Source organism: Salvia hispanica, chromosome 1, assembly GCF_029641045.1.
Source record: "Salvia hispanica isolate PSC_SH4W2 chromosome 1, Shi_PSC_v1, whole genome shotgun sequence".
Taxonomy (NCBI): Eukaryota; Viridiplantae; Streptophyta; class Magnoliopsida; order Lamiales; family Lamiaceae; genus Salvia; species Salvia hispanica.
Window position 1 is genome coordinate 42,256,582 of NC_142692.1, and position 18,872 is coordinate 42,275,453.

The following is an 18,872-nucleotide window of genomic DNA, read 5'->3' on the forward strand; positions in this document are numbered from 1 at the left end:
TCCTCAATTTCATTAAATTATAGCCACCGATCTTAAATATAGATCACTTCCCTCCAATTAGAACCTAATATTCCCCCAAGACCCTAGACTATCACTTTTGGTTCATGAGTTGTGTAAGAAAATGAATGAGAAATTAAAGGTTGTTGTGTAAGAAATGGAGGATGAGTTGTGACTTATAAATGTTGTTTTCCAAGTAAAAGAAGTAAAAAAATATAGTAATAATAGAACCAACAAAAAGACAAATAATGGATGAGATATTGTGAATGATATATTTGAGAAAACGTTGACCATTATTAGAAACAACCAATAATACTCATCTTTGGAAGTTTGAATCCAAATTTATAGTTAACTTTCTCCCATTTAATTAAACAAATTAACGCATTGGTAGTTTATATGTTTATGTTCCCCGTTGGTACCCTTATTTTATGGCAGTCGCACATTTAAATATAAGTAATACGATGTACATGAACAATAATTAACAATTGTTTGTTATTAATGACTCATCCCTCTCACCTTTAATATATCGCCACGTCGCTTATAAACTAACAACCAATTCGATTAAATTACTAATCCCTATAATGATTAAGTCAATGACGGATCTGATGAAAAATGAACAATGAAAAATGAAAAATGGAAGTGAATTTTAATTTCAAAGGATTAGAGATGGAGCTTAAGCACCATGGGCGACACCTACTCTAAAATTAATTTAATAAAATTTTCCAGACCTTCAATGTTCGGTCCCAATTTCGTCACTAGACCATCGTCAATCATGTACCAAATCTCATTTTTATTGTGAAAAACTTCTTCAATTATATTGCAAATCTAAATTTATTTTTGTATTTTTCTGCGTAACAACACCACAACTATGGAGTCATTGCAAAACTTTTTATAAGACATGCTAAAAAATTATGTCAAATTTGAATTAGCAAAAATGATTGATGTAAATTATTTTTGGATATGACATATATTCAATAATAAGTTACGTAAATGATTGAAGATGCCTTAGATGATGATAACCTATGTCCACTTAAAAACATTTGGTTAAATTTTCGGCTTACCGACATGGTCAACCCCGACTCCATCTAAATTCCCAGGTAAAGAGAGTCGACCCCGGTCCCCTAAATCAAAATCCAAGGGGAGATAAAACAAATATCTTGTCGGTGGGTCAGTTGCTAGGAATGCCTATGTCTACAAAGAGAATATGAGATTGAAATTAGTGATAAGTTTTTTTATTGGTTGCATAAAATTGTTTTCAATAATCTCTATAGGGGAAAAACATATTCAATTAGACTATTTTACTCCAATAATAAAAAACCATAATCTTTGGGTCTCATTTCACTAGTCCCTAAAGCTATAGATAGTCTATTTACAATTGAGTAGGGAGTATTTATTACTTAACGACGATGAGAGATCATTTTCAATGAAAAAATCTGAATAGTCGAGATGAAGTTAGTAAGCACTTGTAAATTAGAATTATGTTGAAATGATTGTTAGATCGATAATGAATTTTTATTTTAAATAATGACATGAGTACGTATTAAAATGAGAGAATGTGGTTAGATATTAGTAGTAGATTTTTATTTTAAATATTAAAAGAAGAGAATATGCAATTACGGTAGTTATAAACAGTGGAGGGAGAGTTGTGGAAGAGGACTACAAATACAGCGGCAGTTAACATCAATCCTCTCACCATTTTTTCTTCTGCATCGTTTTCAATCCATTTCCAAATTAATATGAAGCTACAGAGAATGCGAAGCCACCGCCAGCAGCAGCAGGTAACCAACAATTTTCCGTTTTTTTCTCCATCGTTTTGCTCGTTTGTTTGTCTGCGTTTGATGATGCTACCGAGCAGCTACATTCTACGTTATTTTCGCGCACACATGCGGTGCGTGTGTGAAAATGGACGATAAATAGCGAAATCCGCGCGGCGCGGTATAGATCACTCGATTTTTTTGGTGATGGTGATTTTTGCAGAGATGAAACGTTGTGTTTGGGGTTTTTGCAGGTGTCGTGGCGGCGCACGGTGCTGCGCAAGTGGCTCAATAGATCGACCAGCAACTCCGATTACTCCGCTGACAGTGACTTCAGCTCAGACTCTGATTCCGATCAAGGTCATTTTCGTCATTTTGGTTCATCCTGCTTTCGTTTACAGTCCATTTCGTGCTTTTTTTTATCAACCTTTTTTTTCATGTTTTTTCTTCAGAATATTGTGAGAGACCAAAGGAATCAAGGTTCAAGCATGAAAAACATGATAATGTGAAGTTTGATACTAAAGGTATATACTCTTTTCATACTGAATTTCAGTGAAATTTAAGTCAATTTTAAAAGTCAATGTCTGTTTTGATGAAATCTTCGTCAAGGATATTTATCTTTGTTTTTGGATTTTTCATTTTTTTCCTTTTCTCGTAGAATGTTGTGATGGGCCCAAAGAGTCCAGGTTCAAGAATGAAATAGCTGAAGAACTGAAGATTGATGCTAATGGTATGGTATTTTTCTCAAATTCTGAAAAATATGTATTTCCGAGTTAATGTTTGGAAGATGTCTGATGAATTTCGAGAATGAAAAAGCTGATTAACTGACTCTTCTGATGTTGGAATAAAATGTATTTGGATGAAATTTGGGGTAATTTTCTTGAAGCATAAGCATAATACTGTATCTCTTTATCAGCATATTTGTGTATCACATTGCACATATATAAGCATAATAGGTGTCTCGTTTCAAAATATCTGGCCTCAAAGATTCAGCTGTTTATGCTACTATAGAGTGATCTAGTTTTTAGTGTGTAATGATATTATGTTTCCAAAACCAATATTTGAATTCATGATTTTGTATCTTTGTATGTGTCTGCTGCCAAACTCAGAGGCTCTTCCGAGGTTAAGACGGCGAAATTCAGAGACATTCAGAGCTCAGTACATTAAGCCCAAGGAAATCAGGTAAATTTTTCTTGGTAAAGTTAAGCACTAGGTTCGCTTAGAGATTAATGAGATCTTCCTTTTGATGATATTGTCTTTGTTTTACAAGAATATGTGCAGCCACTTGGAATGTTGGAGGACTTACTCCTGATGATGACCTCGATCTTGATGGTTGGTTAGATATTGCTGAGCCTGCTGATATTTATGTGATCGGGTAAGTTTAGTAACATTACTCGATCGAATGTTTGTTGTTTATAGTCTTATTATGCATATGTAAACAGATGTATATTAGATCCTTTCTCTTATTGGTAGCTGTCAAGTCAAGTATTGTGTTTTTAGATTGTTACTGAATTTTTCTTTAAAGAAAACTTGTGTCAACTTAAATCATTTTGATGTTTGAGTTCTGCATACGTCTACAGGTTTCAGGAGATCATACCATTGAATGCCGGTAACATATTTGGAGCTGAAGATACCCGTCCTGTCCAAAAATGGGAAAACATCATTCGTGAAACTCTCAACCGAGTTTCACCAATGACTAGGTTCAAGAGCTATAGTGATCCTCCTTCTCCATCTAGATTTCAGCCAACCGAGGATGCCTTAGTTATAGATGAAGAAGTTGCGCTTGAATCAGACAGTGATATCGAGGAGGCAATCTACCCCGTGAATGAGCATACATCTGGTTTTGATGATGGAGGAACTGATTTTGATTGTGATGATGCCTCTTTCCCCGAGGACCCTGTTCATTTTGACAGGGCAATGGAAAAGGAGTCTCTGCAGTCGTCTTCCTCCAAAAGATTGGACAGATTGCACTGCTTAAAGGTCAATGATTCTGAGGAAAATGTTGAAGGGTCTAATGCTCAGTACACTAAGATATTATCCAAGACACTTAGTGGTACAGAAAAGATAGGCTTAAGCTGGCCAGAGCCACCACTTGATCTTCTAGGACAGCATATTTTAGAGAAGTCTAATTCCTTCGGTTCTTCTAAATCCTTCAAGACTCTCAAATCTTTCCGGACACACAGCTCTTTCAAATCTAGTACGATACATGAAAGGTCAATGGAGTCTGACTTGAAAGCATTGGCGGAAATCGACCTTGACTCCCTAATAAGCCGGAAAAGAAGGCCAGCCTATGTTAGAATAGTGAGCAAGCAAATGGTAGGAGTTTTTATTACAGTATGGGTGCGGAGGAGCTTGCGAAGATATATACAAAACGTGAACGTGTCTGCTGTTGGTGTTGGTGTCATGGGCTATATTGGCAACAAGGTTCTATCTCTCTTCCAAACTTTTGAGTTTGATGAATTTTTTGTATATTAAACTTCTTATCATTTGGGGCCTTGGGCTATGCTCGGATTCTTATGATATGAAGCTTATTTTGACTCTCCTTCTATCTTTCAGGGAGCGGTATCAGTTAGTATGTCGGTACATCAGACGGTCTTCTGTTTTGTTTGTACTCATTTAACAGCAGGAGAAAAAGAAGCAGATGCGGTCAAGAGAAACGCTGATGTGAATGAGATTCATAGACGAAGCCGCTTCAACTTTTGCTCTGCTATGGGACTTCCTAATAGGATATATGACCATGAGTAAGCATATGCTCCGACTCAACATGAATTGCTTGGAGTTTTTTGTGTTTGTGTGTGTGCGCACGCTTTCAAGCATGAAGACAACCGTCGTTATGTTGTTGCAGGAGAATTATTTGGCTTGGTGACCTTAACTATCGAATCAACTTGCCTTATGAACGAACGAGAGAGCTAATATCCAAGAAGGACTGGTCCAAGTTACTTGAGCAGGATCAGGTCAGTAAACACTGAAATTTCATTAGAAATAAACCACATAAAACATCGTTTGGTTTCTCTTTGCTCATCTAAGTAGGGTAAACATATTATAGCAACATTGAACACGGATTCAAGTTCATAAATTGAGTTCTGCTGATGCAACAAGTAAGCTGATTAATTATTCGAGTGCAGCTGGCGAGAGAGCTCAAGAAAGGCCGAGCATTTGATGGATGGTCGGAAGGTTCCCTGTGCTTCGCTCCAACTTACAAATATGAGTTAAACTCCGATACTTACATCGGCGAGGACCCAAAAGCTACTAGAAGAACACCTGCCTGGTACACCTTTTTTCTTTTTTCTTGTCCAACTGTTTTTCTATAAACATGTATCATCTATAACAGTGTGAACTGTGCAGGTGTGACCGCGTCCTCTCCTTTGGGAAGGGAATGAGGCTGGTGAACTACAGGAGATCCGAGATCAAACTGTCCGACCACCGCCCAGTGACTGCCTCGTACATGGTGGAAGTGGAAGTATTTTCTCAGAAGAAGTTGCAAAGAGCACTCACTTTCACAAACGCAGAAGTTGAAGAAGAGGATATTGTCATGGATGTGGGAGTTAATACTGGATTACATCTTCCAATACTAGAAGAGGTGAGTGGTTGGTTACTCAAAGTAAATTTCGGTCAATAATCTTGGACATGAACGGCGTTTTCATCGGTATATTCATGTCGGGTTATATATGCAGGACGCTTCGTATTGGGAGCGTTGAAGAGGCAACAAGTGATCCCCTGAACGGGCGATGTTCGTTTCTTTGTTCCGATTTTTTGGAGGTTAGGATGCGGAGATGGCCTGTGTATATTTATGGCTCAAGTCCCTTGTCATATGTTGAGTAGCAAAAAATGTGTAGTATCATTGTATCATGTATGTATCTCTTCTTTCTTTATTTATTGTTTTTCATTTTTAAGAAATCTATTTGTATATCTAAATAACGTGTTGAAGTTTTCTAAATTATGGTGTAAAGGAGTGAAGGTTTTGTTGCCAACATACTGCATATTACTAAAATTGGTATATACGTGAAGAGACTCCACTTTTTTTATGTGGTGGCGATGGATAGTAGTAATAATTATTTACTCAGGGAAGGCCGAAGGAGGTTTCGTGCCAGCATTTTACTAAAAATGTTATACACGAGAAGAGACTCCACTTTTATTTGTAGTGCTGATAAATAACACTAATAATTACTACTCATATAGAAGGAGGTTTAGTTGCCAGCATTTTTAGGTTTTTAAAAAAAAAATTAAGATATTATTAATTTTAATAGACGCGGTGAAATGATAATTGTACGTCACTATAATTGAGTTAAATGATATCGTCTATTAAAAATAAATTATAATTAAATAATAAAATCCAAATTTCATGATTAAAGATGAGTCTCTAAATCCTCCCTCTTCCATGATCCTTCCATACTAAGTTGACATAATAACTTGGTGCACCTCACGAATAAGAAGTCATTGACAAATGGTAATAAAGAAAACTCACTTAAACACAAATTCAATAAAACTAATTGCACATTAATCATGGAAAGTGGCATAATATTACTACTATTAAATATGGAATACATTCATATAATAGGCTTGCAATATACTACTATACTACTCTACTAAATATGGAATACATTCATATAATAGCAAACAACTTTCCATTTACTTATTCTAATTATCAAAACCATAGAAAATCTAATTTTACAGAATTAATTTCAAGCATGTATATGAATTAAAATATATACTCCTAATTCAATAATATATTATGTTTGATTATATATCACAAGAATAAATTTCATATATTTCCTTAAATTTCATGATTTTACAGAATTAATTTCATGCATGTGTATGAATTAAAATATATACTCCTAATTAAATGGAGTAATATATTATGTTTGATTATATATCACGAGAATAAATTTCATAAATTTCCTTAAATTTGATATACTCCATTTCCTATATTGAAAATATCATAGCCGTAGTACTACTATTTATTACTAATAGAAGCATACAAGCATTTCTCATATGGTGCATGACCAACTCTCATAAACAGAAACAAACACCTCTCTCTCTCTATCTCTCTCTCACTCAACTGCGGTGAAATACAGATTTTCATCAATCATATCTTCTGGAGCAGAGGTGAGTTAGTTGTCTTGAATTTCTGCTGTTTATACGAACTAATTAGTACTACGTTAACGTACGTGATTGTTCATAATTGTTTGTGAAATTGATTTTTTCTCTGTGTTTTTGGAATTTGTTGTTGAATTTGGTTTGAAACGCCTCTGCTTAGGGTTTTAAGCAAATATTTTAGTTCGCGGCGAGGAAGTGATTACTGATTGTGGTTTTGCAGGGATTTTGTGAATCGGAAGTACAATTGAAGTAATCTGATGGAGCGGAAGAAAATTAGTGGTCGTGGTGAATCGAAGAAGAAGTGGTTAGTGGTTGTTAATGATGATGGATACACTGAGTTATATGAGAGAACTGTTATTCCGAAAGAGAAGGGGAAGAAAGCTGGGGGTTCAGGTTTGGGGTTGCTAGAAAAAGATGATGAAGAAGAAGAAGAATTAGGCTTGCCTGAAATTTCTTTTTCTGGGAAGAAGAAGCCTTCTAAGAGTAGAAAGAGTGGCGGCATTTTCTCTTGTGCGTTTGAATTGCTTGAGGGAGAGGAAGATGAGAGTTCCAAAGCTGGGGGTTCAGGTTTTGGGTTGCTAGATAAAGATGATGAAGAAGAAGAAGAATTAGGCTTGCCTGAAATTTCTTTTTCTGGGAAGGAGAATCCTTCTAAGAGTAAAAGGAGTGGCAGCATTTTCTCTTGTGCGTTTGAATTGCTTGAGGGAGAGGAAGATGAGAGTTCCGAAGAGGAACACGATGATGTTGGTGATACACCATCTGATATTGTTGAACAGGATCAACATGGTGGTGATTCTAGAGATAAAAAGGCAAACAGTGAATATGTAGCTTCGAAAGACAAAAGGAAGAAAAAGAAAGGTGAGAGAAATCAGCAAGAGGAAGAAGAGGACCTGGACAAGATCCTGGCTGAGCTTGGTCTTGGACCTTCTGCTGCAGCCCCTCCAGAGGATAAGTTACGGAACCAACCTGCCGATCAAGAGGATGATGAAGAGGAGGGGCCTGTGGAGATTGTAACAACTAAGAAGAAGAAAAAGAAGAAGAGCAAAGAGAAAGAGAGAGCATCTTCTGCTCCTGCAATAGAAGAAAAACCAGAAGAAACAAAAACTGAGACCACAAATCGTAGTAAGAGAGTGCCAAAGCATGTCAGGGAGATACAGGAGAGACTTGCTCAACTAAAGGAGGCTGAAGAGAGGAAAAAACGCGAAGAAGAAGAAATGTTTAGAAAAGAAGAAGAGGAAAGGCTTAAACAAGAAGAACTGGAAAGGTTAGCTGAAGAGAAAATGCGATTAAAGAGGGAGAGGAAGCAGGAGAAGCTCCTCAAGAAAAAACAAGAAGGAAATCTTCTTACGTGGAAGCAGAAAGAAGAGGCTAGAAGGTTGGAGGCAATGAGGAAGCAACTACTAGCTAATGCAAAACTGGACCTACCCACTGGAGCACCTGCCAAGAGACCTCTGTACCAGAAGAAAAAATCAAAGCCCCAAAACCAATCTAATGGAGCATCCATTTCAAAAAATGGGAAGAGAACAGATGCAAAAGTGATCCAACAAGATGTTGTTGAAGACAATGGAGCTGATGGTGATGATGAAGAGTGGGATGCCAAAAGTTGGGATGAAGTTGACTTGAAATTGTCAGGAGAAAGTGGAATTGTTGATGGAGAAGTTGATTCAGAACCCGAATCAATTTAGTTGGACGAGAAAGTAACTTCACTGATGCCACCAAAATTGGAGAATGTGGATGCTCAAAAGAACTCTGTGGCAGAAAAGAACAACAAAAAGAATTCTTCTACTCAAGACAAGAAGAACAAAACAGAAGTTTCTGATGATCAGCCTGTTCAAAATGGACTAAATCTTCGGTCTCCTATATGCTGTATTATGGGTCATGTTGATGCTGGAAAAACGAAGTTGCTCGATTGTATCAGAGGTACACGCGTCCAAGAAGGTGAGGCGGGTGGGATTACACAGCAAATTGGAGCAACCTATTTCCCTGCTGAGAATATACGTGAGAGAACCAAGGAGCTGAAAGCCGATGCAAAGCTCAGAGTCCCGGGTTTGTTAGTGATCGATACCCCTGGACACAAATCTTTCACCAATTTACGTTCTAGAGGATCAAGCTTATGTGATATTGCAGTTTTGGTTGTTGATATAATGCATGGGTTGGAACCACAGACAACTGAGTCACTCAATCTTTTGAAAAAGGGAAATACAGACTTTATAATTGCCTTGAACAAAGTGAGTCACCTTGTATCTTGGTGTAGTTGAGTTCTTCATAACTATGCTGTTTTCATTTGGTATTTTCTGTTTGGAAATATAGGTGGACAGACTTTATGGGTGGAAGACATGCCGTAATGCACCAATAGGAATGGCAATCAGGCAACAATCAAAAGATGTCATGATGGAATTTAATACGAGGCTAATTCAGGTCATATTTATCTCTTACCCTATCTTGTAGGTCTCACTGTCTCAGCACCAATTTTGTTCGCGTCTAATGCAGATTTTCTGTTGCAGATTATCACTCAGTTTAAGGAGCAGGGACTCAATACTGAGTTGTATTATAAGAACAAGGAAATGGGGGACACGTATAACATTGTACCAACAAGCGCCATAAGGTTTTTCTAATAAGGGCTTTGTTACTTTTCGGTTTAACTGGTTACTATTTCTTGATTTCTCTCTCTCACAAGGCTGTAAGTTTATGCCATTTCTGACTTATTGGTCATTGGCAAACAGCGGCGAGGGCATCCCGGATTTACTGTTACTGCTGGTCCAATGGGCTCCGAAGACGATGATTAAAAGACTTACATACAGCGATAAACTGCAGGTTTGTTACCGGAGTTCCCTTATCTGATGCTGCTTTAGAACGAGAAAGATACTGATACTCCGATAAAAATTCTCATCATTTGTGCTCAAACTTTGCCACAGTGTACTGTTTTGGAGGTTAAAGTAATTGAAGGACATGGGACCACAATTGATGTGGTATTAGCAAATGGCATGCTTCATGAAGGAGATCAAATAGTTGTCTGTGGCATGCAGGTATGCATTCTAAGCTTCATTTCCATTTTGGTTCCTCTGGGAGAAGTTACTCACGAGAATTTGGGTGGATTTTCTGGCGTAGGGGCCAATTGTTACCTCAATTAGAGCATTGCTAACACCACACCCCATGAGGGAGCTCAGAGTCAAGGTGAAACTTCTTACTCTATTATTACTAGAATAATTGGTTTACTTTTCTGGGCCAAACTATTATTTCTATTGCCTAAGCTATCTATTTGTGCATGGAAGTGTTCATATTCCTGAAAATAAATGTAAACTTGGTGTAGTATTTTGCTTTGAATGCATTTTTGCGAAAGATGTCATCGTGTTATGGTGTTGTGATCAATGCATACATCTAGAAGTGATAATTTTATTATTTGAATTTAACATTTTCATTGTTTAGGGAACGTATTTGCATCACAAAGAAATCAAGGTTGCCCAGGGTATCAAGATTGTTGCACAGGTAATTGTGTCTCATTCTGATTGCATCCGTAATTAATTTAGAAAAATATGATATTAGTTACTCAACAGCAATTACGAATAAAGAGTGGTCTAGCATATTTGCTTCATTGCTTTCCTAAATAATTGATGGACATTGTCTGTATTTGACCTAATTAAACAGCTTCCTGTATTGAATATCCTTTCATTTATGGTCAATGTGTGTTTCTTCTGTTGTATTAGCTTCATTGGGATCTTGGCTAATACTTCACCCTTTCTTTCTTCAGGGACTTCAGCATGCTATTGCAGGCACTAGTCTATATGTTGTGGGACCTAATGATGATATAGAGTATATTAAACATTCTGTTATGGATGATGTAAATTTAGTGATTAGTAGGATCAACAAAGGAGGTGAAGGGGTTTATGTTCAGGCATCTACACTTGGGTCTCTAGAGGCGTTGCTCGAGTTTTTGAATACTAGGGAAGTTAACGTACCTGTGAGTGGTATGAGTATTGGTCCAGTACACAAGAAGGATGTGATGAAGGCGAGTGTCATGCTTGAGAAGAAAAAGGAATATGCGACTATACTGGCTTTTGATGTTAAACCAACACCAGTGGCTCAGGAACTTGCTGAGGAATTTGGTGTCAAAATTTTTACTGCTGACGTTATGTACCACCTTTACGATAAATTCAAGGCTTACATAGATAATCTTGAGGAGGAAAGGAAGAGGGAAGCTGTGGAGGTAGCAGTTTTCCCCTGTGTCCTCAAGATCATTCCGAAATGTGTTTTCAACCCGAACGATCCGATTGTCTTGGGGGTTGAAGTCGATGAAGGCATTGCAAAGGTAATATAGTTTAGAATGTGTATCAACAATATTGTGCTTGGTTTTCCAAACTCATATTTCTGAATTCTTCCATCTTACAGATTGGAACACCTATTTGTGTCCCAGAAAGAAAATTTGTTGAACTTGGTCGGATAGCATCTATGATAAATAAGGATAGACAGCCTGTTGATTATGCAGAGAGCGGTCAGAAGGTGATCATTACGGTATGGTATATCGAACTTGGTAGCTTTTCGCCATCTTTTTAGACGAGAAACCCTTGTTATTAATAGTGTCATTTTTCCCCGTCTTGTAATGAATGTATGTTAAGCAAGGTGATTCTTTGCAGATAATTGGTAGCAATGCTGAGGAGAAACAGAAAATGTTTGAGAGACATTTTTATTTGGAGGACGAGCTTGTTAGCAAGATCTCAAGAAACTCACTTTATGCACTAAGAAAACACCACTTGGTTTGTACACATCTCACTTCATCTTATCTCACTTTCTCTACTGTATTAGTAGATTTATTATGAACACTAATAATCCTCACTCTTTTTATTGACTTGCAGGGCGTTATGACTAATGAAAAGGGATTACTTCTCAGATTGAAGAAACAGTTCAACATACTGTGATTTTAATCCTCACTCCTCTCCATCAACACTGATATTTGTGTCCAGTTTTATGATGTTTTTGTGCACATTTTGGAAAGCATTCTAATGTTGAAAAGAGTTTCTATTCTTTTCAGCAGACTATTGTTCTTTTAAATTACAGATTTTGTTTGGATTGAAATCTCATCATAATGACTGTACTGGACTAGGGATTTATGATATTGGTGAAAAGGATTTTTGCAATAGTTTTGTTGCTGCTGAAGTTTCAAATACCCAGTAATTATTACTATCTTGTATGAATTAGAACATACTGAAAGAATTCGATTGAAAAAAAAAACATAAAACATGATTTGGCCTTAATTTATGGCAAAAAAACATAAAACATGATTAATTTTGAAATACTAATAAATTACACCCGACAAGTATTCTGCATCTCAATCCATTAAACAAAACGAACTAAACCACAAGATTATGCTAATTAGGAAATGCAGAAGAGAGATACGAGTTTGGGTACGAAATTAGTAGAGTATATTTTTTTTGTCAGGTCTTTTGTAATTTCGTTATTTATCTGATTTTTAATTAGATAACAAAAATAATCAGAATCTAAAACACAATGAAAGTATACCAATTTTCTGAGATTCTAATTCTTCAAACTTTACTCAGTTTTACAATTCTTATATATTTAAGAGTACTAAAATTACGTTAGAAATTAACAGCTAATTGAGAAAAATATTGTAATTTTAAAATTATGAATCATACTCAAATTATAATAATATAAACAAATAACACTAGTACTAATAATTTTACTTATATATTTATAGTAGTAAACATATTATTATTATGTCATCAATTAATAACTTATTATGAAAATTTTAATGTGATTATTAAAATCATGAATCATAATAATACAAATAATCATGTTAGTGCAAACCAAGAAACAATACTCCATTGAAGCATCACCACATTTTCTTAAGAAATGGTACGTGATGAGCCAAACACACACTAAACATAAAAATGTAGTCTATATGTCCACGAAAAACAGTCTTCAAAAAATAGTGTCATTTTAAAAATGAAAACTCTCTCATATTTTATCTTTTTCTCCTTCTTTCTCTTACTTTTTCTCCCGTCTTTCACGCTTTATCCACTTCTCTCTCTCTTTCTTATTGTATTATTAAAACTCTACCATCCTACAAATAAGAATATTTTTGACGGTGGGAGGAGTGGGAGTATTTGTAAGGAAGATTCATTGACTAAGACATCCTACCAACCCAATAAATCGTATGACAAATTTGGAAGCACATAAATCTCATTTTTAGTTATTATAAGAGGACATTGGTTTTATGTCCATTTCACATCCCATTTGTTGTTCTTTTTTCTCCAACACAATGCAACGTATGTCCATCCAAAAATGCATCTTGTTGGTATAAATAGTGTATCTATTAAATTTGTACAATCTACTCAAATATAAAAGTCTAACATCAACATACTCTCAGAATATCCTCGAATTTCGCTTTTCTATGCCTATACATCAACGATCACTCCTCATGTTAGTTATGATGGAGTACTTATTCTAATTATGTAGTATGAAAGTAAATAAATATATCAAATTTAAAGAAATCAAAGCTAATTAATTTCAACTAATGTAATATAAATAAGATAATATATATCATAATAAATTATAGTATCACGAGAATGAAGATTGTGGATGGTTAAGTTTCATATATTTCCAATATTAGTACTCCGTATTTAGTAGTAATAAATGATAAGCAACTCTCATATCTTTGCATGACCAACTTTCATAAGAAACACTGAAACACCCCTCTCTCTCTCTCTCTCTCTCTCTCTCCCTCATTTCACACACTAATCTCTCGCACAATTTCGGTGAAATACAGATATTCATCAATCTATCTCTCTCTGGCTCGATCATTAACCTCGACGGAGGAGGTGAGTTGCTTGAGTTTCTGCCGTTTATACGAATGAATTAGTACGTGATTATTCATAATTATTTGTGAAATTTATGTTTTCGCTGTATTTTTGGAATCTGTTACTGAATTTGGTTTCAAACGGCTTTGCTTAGGGATTTTAAAGGAAAACGTTGCTCATTTTAGTTCGCGGTGAGGAAGTGATCACTCATTTTCTCTAGGTGGGGTTTTGTTGAATTGGGGGTGGACTTGATTTATTAATCGCAAGTAAAAACTGAAGTAATCCGATGGGGAGGAAGAAAATTGCGGCTCGTGGTGAATCAAAGAAGAAGTGGTTTGTGGTTGTTGATGATGATGGATACACTGAGTTATATTAGAAGAAAACTGTTTTTACGAAAGATGATGATGAAGAATTAGGCTTGCCGGAGATTTCTCTTTCTGGGAAGAAGAAGCCTTCTAAGAGGAAAAAGAGTGGCTGGAATGTCTCTTCTGCGTTTGAATTGCTTGACAGAGAGGGCATAGATAATGATGACAGTTCCAAAGAGGAAGACGATTATGTCGTTGTTACTTCTGCTTTGCTTAAAGAAGAAATTGATGATGGTGCATCTGTTGCAAAGGATGGAGGTGATTTGGGAGAGGGTGGTGTTGGTGATCAGGAGGAAGATGTTTTTGCAGTTAAAATTTCAGGCAAAATAAAAGTCGTCAAAAAAGAAGAATGCTAATGATGTTACTGCAGCTGGAATTGGAATTGGTGAAGCACCATCTGATATTGTTGAACAGGATCAACATGGTGGTGATTTTAATGATAAAAAGCCAAACACAGAAGATTTAGCTTCGAAAAACAAAAAGAAGAAAAACAAAGGTGGGAAAAATCAGCAAGAGGAAGAAGAGGACCTGGACAAGATCCTGGCTGAGCTTGGTGTTGGACCTTTTGCTGCAGCATCTCCAGAGGAGAAGTTACAGAACCAACCTGCCGAACAAGAGGAGGGGCCTGTGGAGACTGTAACATCGAAGAAGAAAAAGAAGAAGCGCAAAGCGAAAGAGAACGCATCTTCTGCTCCTGCAATGGGAGAAAAACCAGAAGGAACAAAAACTGAGACGACAAATCGTAGTAAGAGAGTCCCAAAGTATGTCAGGGAGATACAGGAGAGGCTTGGTCAACTAAAGGAAGCTGAAGAGAGGAAAAGACGCGAAGAAGAAGAGATATTAAGAAAGGAAGAAGAGGAAAGGCTTCAACAAGAAGAACTGGAAAGATTAGCTGAAGAGAAAAGGCGATTAAAGAGGGAGAGGAAGAAAGAGAAGCTCCTCAAGAAAAAACAAGAAGGAAATCTTCTTACATGGAAGCAGAAAGAAGAGGCTAGAAGGTTGGAGGCAATGAGTAAGCAATTACTAGCTAATGCAAAACTGGAAATACCCACTGGTGCACCTGCCAAGAGACCTCTGTACCAGAAGAAAAAATCGAAGCCCCAAAACCAATATAATGGAGCAGCTATTTCAGAAAATGGGGAGATCACAGATGCAAAAGTGATCCAACAAGATGTTGTTGAAGACAATGGATCTGATTGTGATGATGAAGAGTGGGATGCCAAAAGTTGGGATGAAGTTGACTTGAAATTGTCAGGAGAAAGTGGAATTGTTGATGGAGAAGTTGATTCAGAACCCGAATCAATTTGGTTGGACGAGAAAGTAACTTCACTGATGCCACCAAAATTGGAGAATGTGGATGCTCAAAAGAACTCTGTGGCAGAAAAGAACAACAAAAAGAATTCTTCTACTCAAGACAAGAAGAACAAAACAGAAGTTTCTGATGATCAGCCTGTTCAAAATGGACTAAATCTTCGGTCTCCTATATGCTGTATTATGGGTCATGTTGATGCTGGAAAAACGAAGTTGCTCGATTGTATCAGAGGTACACGCGTCCAAGAAGGTGAGGCGGGTGGGATTACACAGCAAATTGGAGCAACCTATTTCCCTGCTGAGAATATACGTGAGAGAACCAAGGAGCTGAAAGCCGATGCAAAGCTCAGAGTCCCGGGTTTGTTAGTGATCGATACCCCTGGACACAAATCTTTCACCAATTTACGTTCTAGAGGATCAAGCTTATGTGATATTGCAGTTTTGGTTGTTGATATAATGCATGGGTTGGAACCACAGACAACTGAGTCACTCAATCTTTTGAAAAAGGGAAATACAGACTTTATAATTTCCTTGAACAAAGTGAGTCACCTTGTATCTTGGTGTTGTTGAGTTCTTCAAACCCATGGTGTTCAACTGTTTTCATTTGGTATTTGTTATAGGTGGACAGACTTTATGGGTGGAAGACTTGCCGTAATGCACCAATAGGAAAGGCAATCAGGCAACAATCAAAAGATGTCATGCTCGAATTTAACATGAGGCTAACTCGGGTCATATTTATCTCTTACCTTATGTAGTAGGCCTGATCACTGTCTCAGCACAAATTTTGGTCATATCTAATGCGGATTTTCTGTTGCAGATTATCACTCAGTTTAAGGAGCAGGGCCTCAATACTGAGTTGTATTATAAGAACAAAGAATTTGGGGATACGTATAACATTGTACCAACAAGTGCCATAAGGTTTTTCTAATAAGGGCTTTGTTAATTTGTGTTCTATCTGGTTTATGCAGTTTCTGACTTGTTGGTGATTGGAAAACAGCGGCGAGGGCATCCCAGATTTACTGTTACTGCTGGTGCAATGGGCTCCGAAGAAAATGATTGAAAGGCTTACATACAGCCATAAACTGCAGGTTTGTTACCAGAGTTCCCTCATCTGGTGGTGCTGCTTTAGAACGAGAAAGATACTGATACTCCAATGAAAATTCTCATACTTTGTCCTCAAACTTTGCCACAGTGTACTGTTTTTGAGGTTAAAGTGATTGAAGGACATGGGACCACGATTGATGTGGTATTAGTAAACGGCATGCTTCATGAAGGAGATCAAATAGTTGTCTGTGGCATGCAGGTCCTATGATTCATTTCCATTTGGTTCTTTGGGTTCTTTGGGAGAAGTTACTGACGAGCATTCGGTTGGATTATTTGGTGCAGGGACCAATTGTTACCTCAATTAGAGCATTGCTAACACCCCACCCCATGAGGGAGCTCAGAGTCAAGGTGAAACTTCTTACTCTATTATTACTAGAATACTTTGTTTTGGTTTTCCTGGAAATATATGTACTAGGTAGGCTATCAACTTGGTGTAGTATTTTGATTTGGATGCATTTTTGGTCATCCTGTAATGGTGGTGTGATCAAAGCTTTTTATTGATTGAATTTAGCATTTTCATTGTTTCTTTACAGGGAAAATATTTGCATCACAAAGAAATCAAGATTGCCCAGGGTGTCAAGATTGCTGCACAGGTAACTGTCTCTCATTCTTATAGAGAGTGGTGCTAGCATTTGTGGTCAATGTGTTTCTTCTATTGGTGTTAATTTTTAATAGGGTCCCAGCTAATACTTCCCCTTTTCTTTCTTCAGGGACTTCAGCATGCTATTGCAGGCACTAGTCTATATGTTGTGGGGCCTAATGATGATATTGAGTATATTAAAGAATCTGCTATGGACGATGTTAATTCAGTGATTAGCAGGATTGACAGAAGTGATGAAGGGGTTTATGTTCAGGCATCTACACTTGGGTCTCTAGAAGCATTGATCGAGTTTCTGAACACTCGGGCATTTGACGTACCTGTGAGTGGTATGAGTATTGGTCCAGTACACAGGAAGGATGTGATGAAGGCAAGTGTCATGCTTGAGAAGAAAAAGGAATATGCGACTATACTGGCTTTTGATGTTAAAGCAACACCAGTGGCTAGGGAACTTGCTGAGGAACTTGGAGTCCAAATTTTCACTGCTGACATTATATACCACCTTTTCGATAAATTCAAGGCTTACGTAGATAATCTTGAGGAGGAAAGGAACAGGGAAGAGGTAGCAGTCTTCCCCTGTGTCCTCAAGATCATTCCGAAATGTGTTTTCCACACGAAAGATCCGATTGTCTTGGGGGTTGATGTCGTTGCAGGCATTGCAAGGGTAATAGTATAATTTAAAATGTGTGTCAACAATATTTGTGCTTGGTTTTGCCAAACTCATATTTCTGCATTCTTCCATCTTACAGATTGGAACACCTATATGTGTCCCCTCAAGAAAATTTGTCGAAATTGGTCGGATATCATCTATTGAAAATAATCATAGGCAGCATGCTGATTATGCAGAGAGCAATGAAAAGGTGATCATTACGGTACGGTATATTGAACTTGGTAGCTTTTTGTCTTCTTTTTAGAGAAACCTTTGTTATTAATAGTGTCATTTTTTTCCTGGTCTTGTAATGAATGTATTAAGCAAGGTGATTCTTTGCAGATAGTTGGTAGCAATGCCGGGGAGCGACAGAAAATGTTGGGGATACATTTTCGTGTGGAGGACGAGCTTGTAAGCAAGATCTCAAGAAACTCACTCTATGCACTAAGAAAACACTACTTGGTTTGTACATCTCATCTCATCTCATATTATCGCACTCTCTCAGCTGCCTATATATATGAAGCACCCATCAACACTACTAATCCTCACTCCTTTCCACTGAATTGCAGGGCGTTATGTCTGCTGAAAAGAGATTACTTCTCAGATTGAGGAAACTGTTCAAGATACAGTGATTTTAATCAAGTGGAATTCGATGACCAGACGCGAAAAGTGCACACTATTCTGATCACTCGCTCTGTCAGCTTTGGATGTCGGTAGCAAATACAGTTGGGGGAGATTTTTTGTGACCAGTTTTATGATGTTTTTGTGCACATGTTTTGGAAAGGATTCTAATGTTGAAAAGATTTCCATTGATTTCAACACACCATTATTCTTTTAAATTTTATACTTAGTATTTTGTTTGGATTGAAATTCCATCATAAAGGATTTTCGCAAAAAAAAATTGTTGCTAGTGAAGTTTCAAATAGTATCTTATATTCAACCGTGTGATGAATTTAAAACATTTACTTGAAATGAAAGAAATCGCTAAAAAAAACATAAAATATGATTTGAACTTTATTTATTGGAGAAAATAGAAATGCTTCAATTCTATTGTCCAAGTACTAATACTTCTCCAAATTAATTATTATCATTATCAACTTCAAAATATTACTGATTATTCACAATTTAACGATTAATTAAATAATAATTATATACATAGATCTCCTATGGTCATAATTCACTGAA

At 36.7% G+C, this 18,872-nt stretch overlaps 1 protein-coding gene and 2 pseudogenes across 3 annotated transcripts; all 3 read left to right on the forward strand.

Moving 5' to 3' along the window:
- The first annotated feature begins 1,628 nt into the window (after nt 1–1,628).
- Nucleotides 1,629–5,722, forward strand: LOC125219329 (type IV inositol polyphosphate 5-phosphatase 3-like). Its single transcript, XM_048121277.2, has 12 exons — nt 1,629–1,775; nt 2,006–2,111; nt 2,204–2,275; nt 2,410–2,481; nt 2,861–2,933; nt 3,022–3,126; nt 3,332–4,175; nt 4,308–4,492; nt 4,597–4,705; nt 4,877–5,019; nt 5,097–5,331; nt 5,426–5,722. Exons 1-12 carry the CDS (start codon nt 1,734–1,736, stop codon nt 5,447–5,449), a joined length of 2,010 nt encoding a protein of 669 aa, XP_047977234.1. The 5' UTR covers nt 1,629–1,733; the 3' UTR covers nt 5,450–5,722.
- Nucleotides 5,723–6,764: 1,042 nt separating this feature from the next.
- Nucleotides 6,765–11,982, forward strand: LOC125199131 (eukaryotic translation initiation factor 5B-like; annotated as a pseudogene). Its single transcript, XR_016130503.1, has 12 exons — nt 6,765–6,857; nt 7,069–9,076; nt 9,159–9,266; nt 9,353–9,453; nt 9,572–9,662; nt 9,764–9,874; nt 9,957–10,022; nt 10,275–10,334; nt 10,597–11,154; nt 11,235–11,357; nt 11,480–11,599; nt 11,699–11,982. The product of XR_016130503.1 is annotated as a eukaryotic translation initiation factor 5B-like (transcript).
- Nucleotides 11,983–13,946: 1,964 nt separating this feature from the next.
- LOC125220640 (eukaryotic translation initiation factor 5B-like) lies at nt 13,947–18,526 on the forward strand (annotated as a pseudogene). Its single transcript, XR_016132937.1, has 12 exons — nt 13,947–13,967; nt 14,037–15,876; nt 15,957–16,064; nt 16,154–16,254; nt 16,334–16,424; nt 16,529–16,639; nt 16,723–16,788; nt 16,974–17,033; nt 17,151–17,702; nt 17,788–17,910; nt 18,030–18,149; nt 18,257–18,526. The product of XR_016132937.1 is annotated as a eukaryotic translation initiation factor 5B-like (transcript).
- Nucleotides 18,527–18,872: the final 346 nt, after the last annotated feature.

Bases quoted from the DNA above. Each gene is read 5' to 3' on its own strand.
- LOC125219329 (XM_048121277.2), top strand. From the start codon at position 1,734: ATGAAGCTACAGAGAATGCGAAGCCACCGCCAGCAGCAGCAG. The intron at 1,776-2,005 runs GTAACCAACAAT...GGGTTTTTGCAG, and splicing joins GCCACCGCCAGCAGCAGCAG to GTGTCGTGGCGGCGCACGGT. The intron at 2,934-3,021 runs GTAAATTTTTCT...TTGTTTTACAAG, and splicing joins ATTAAGCCCAAGGAAATCAG to AATATGTGCAGCCACTTGGA.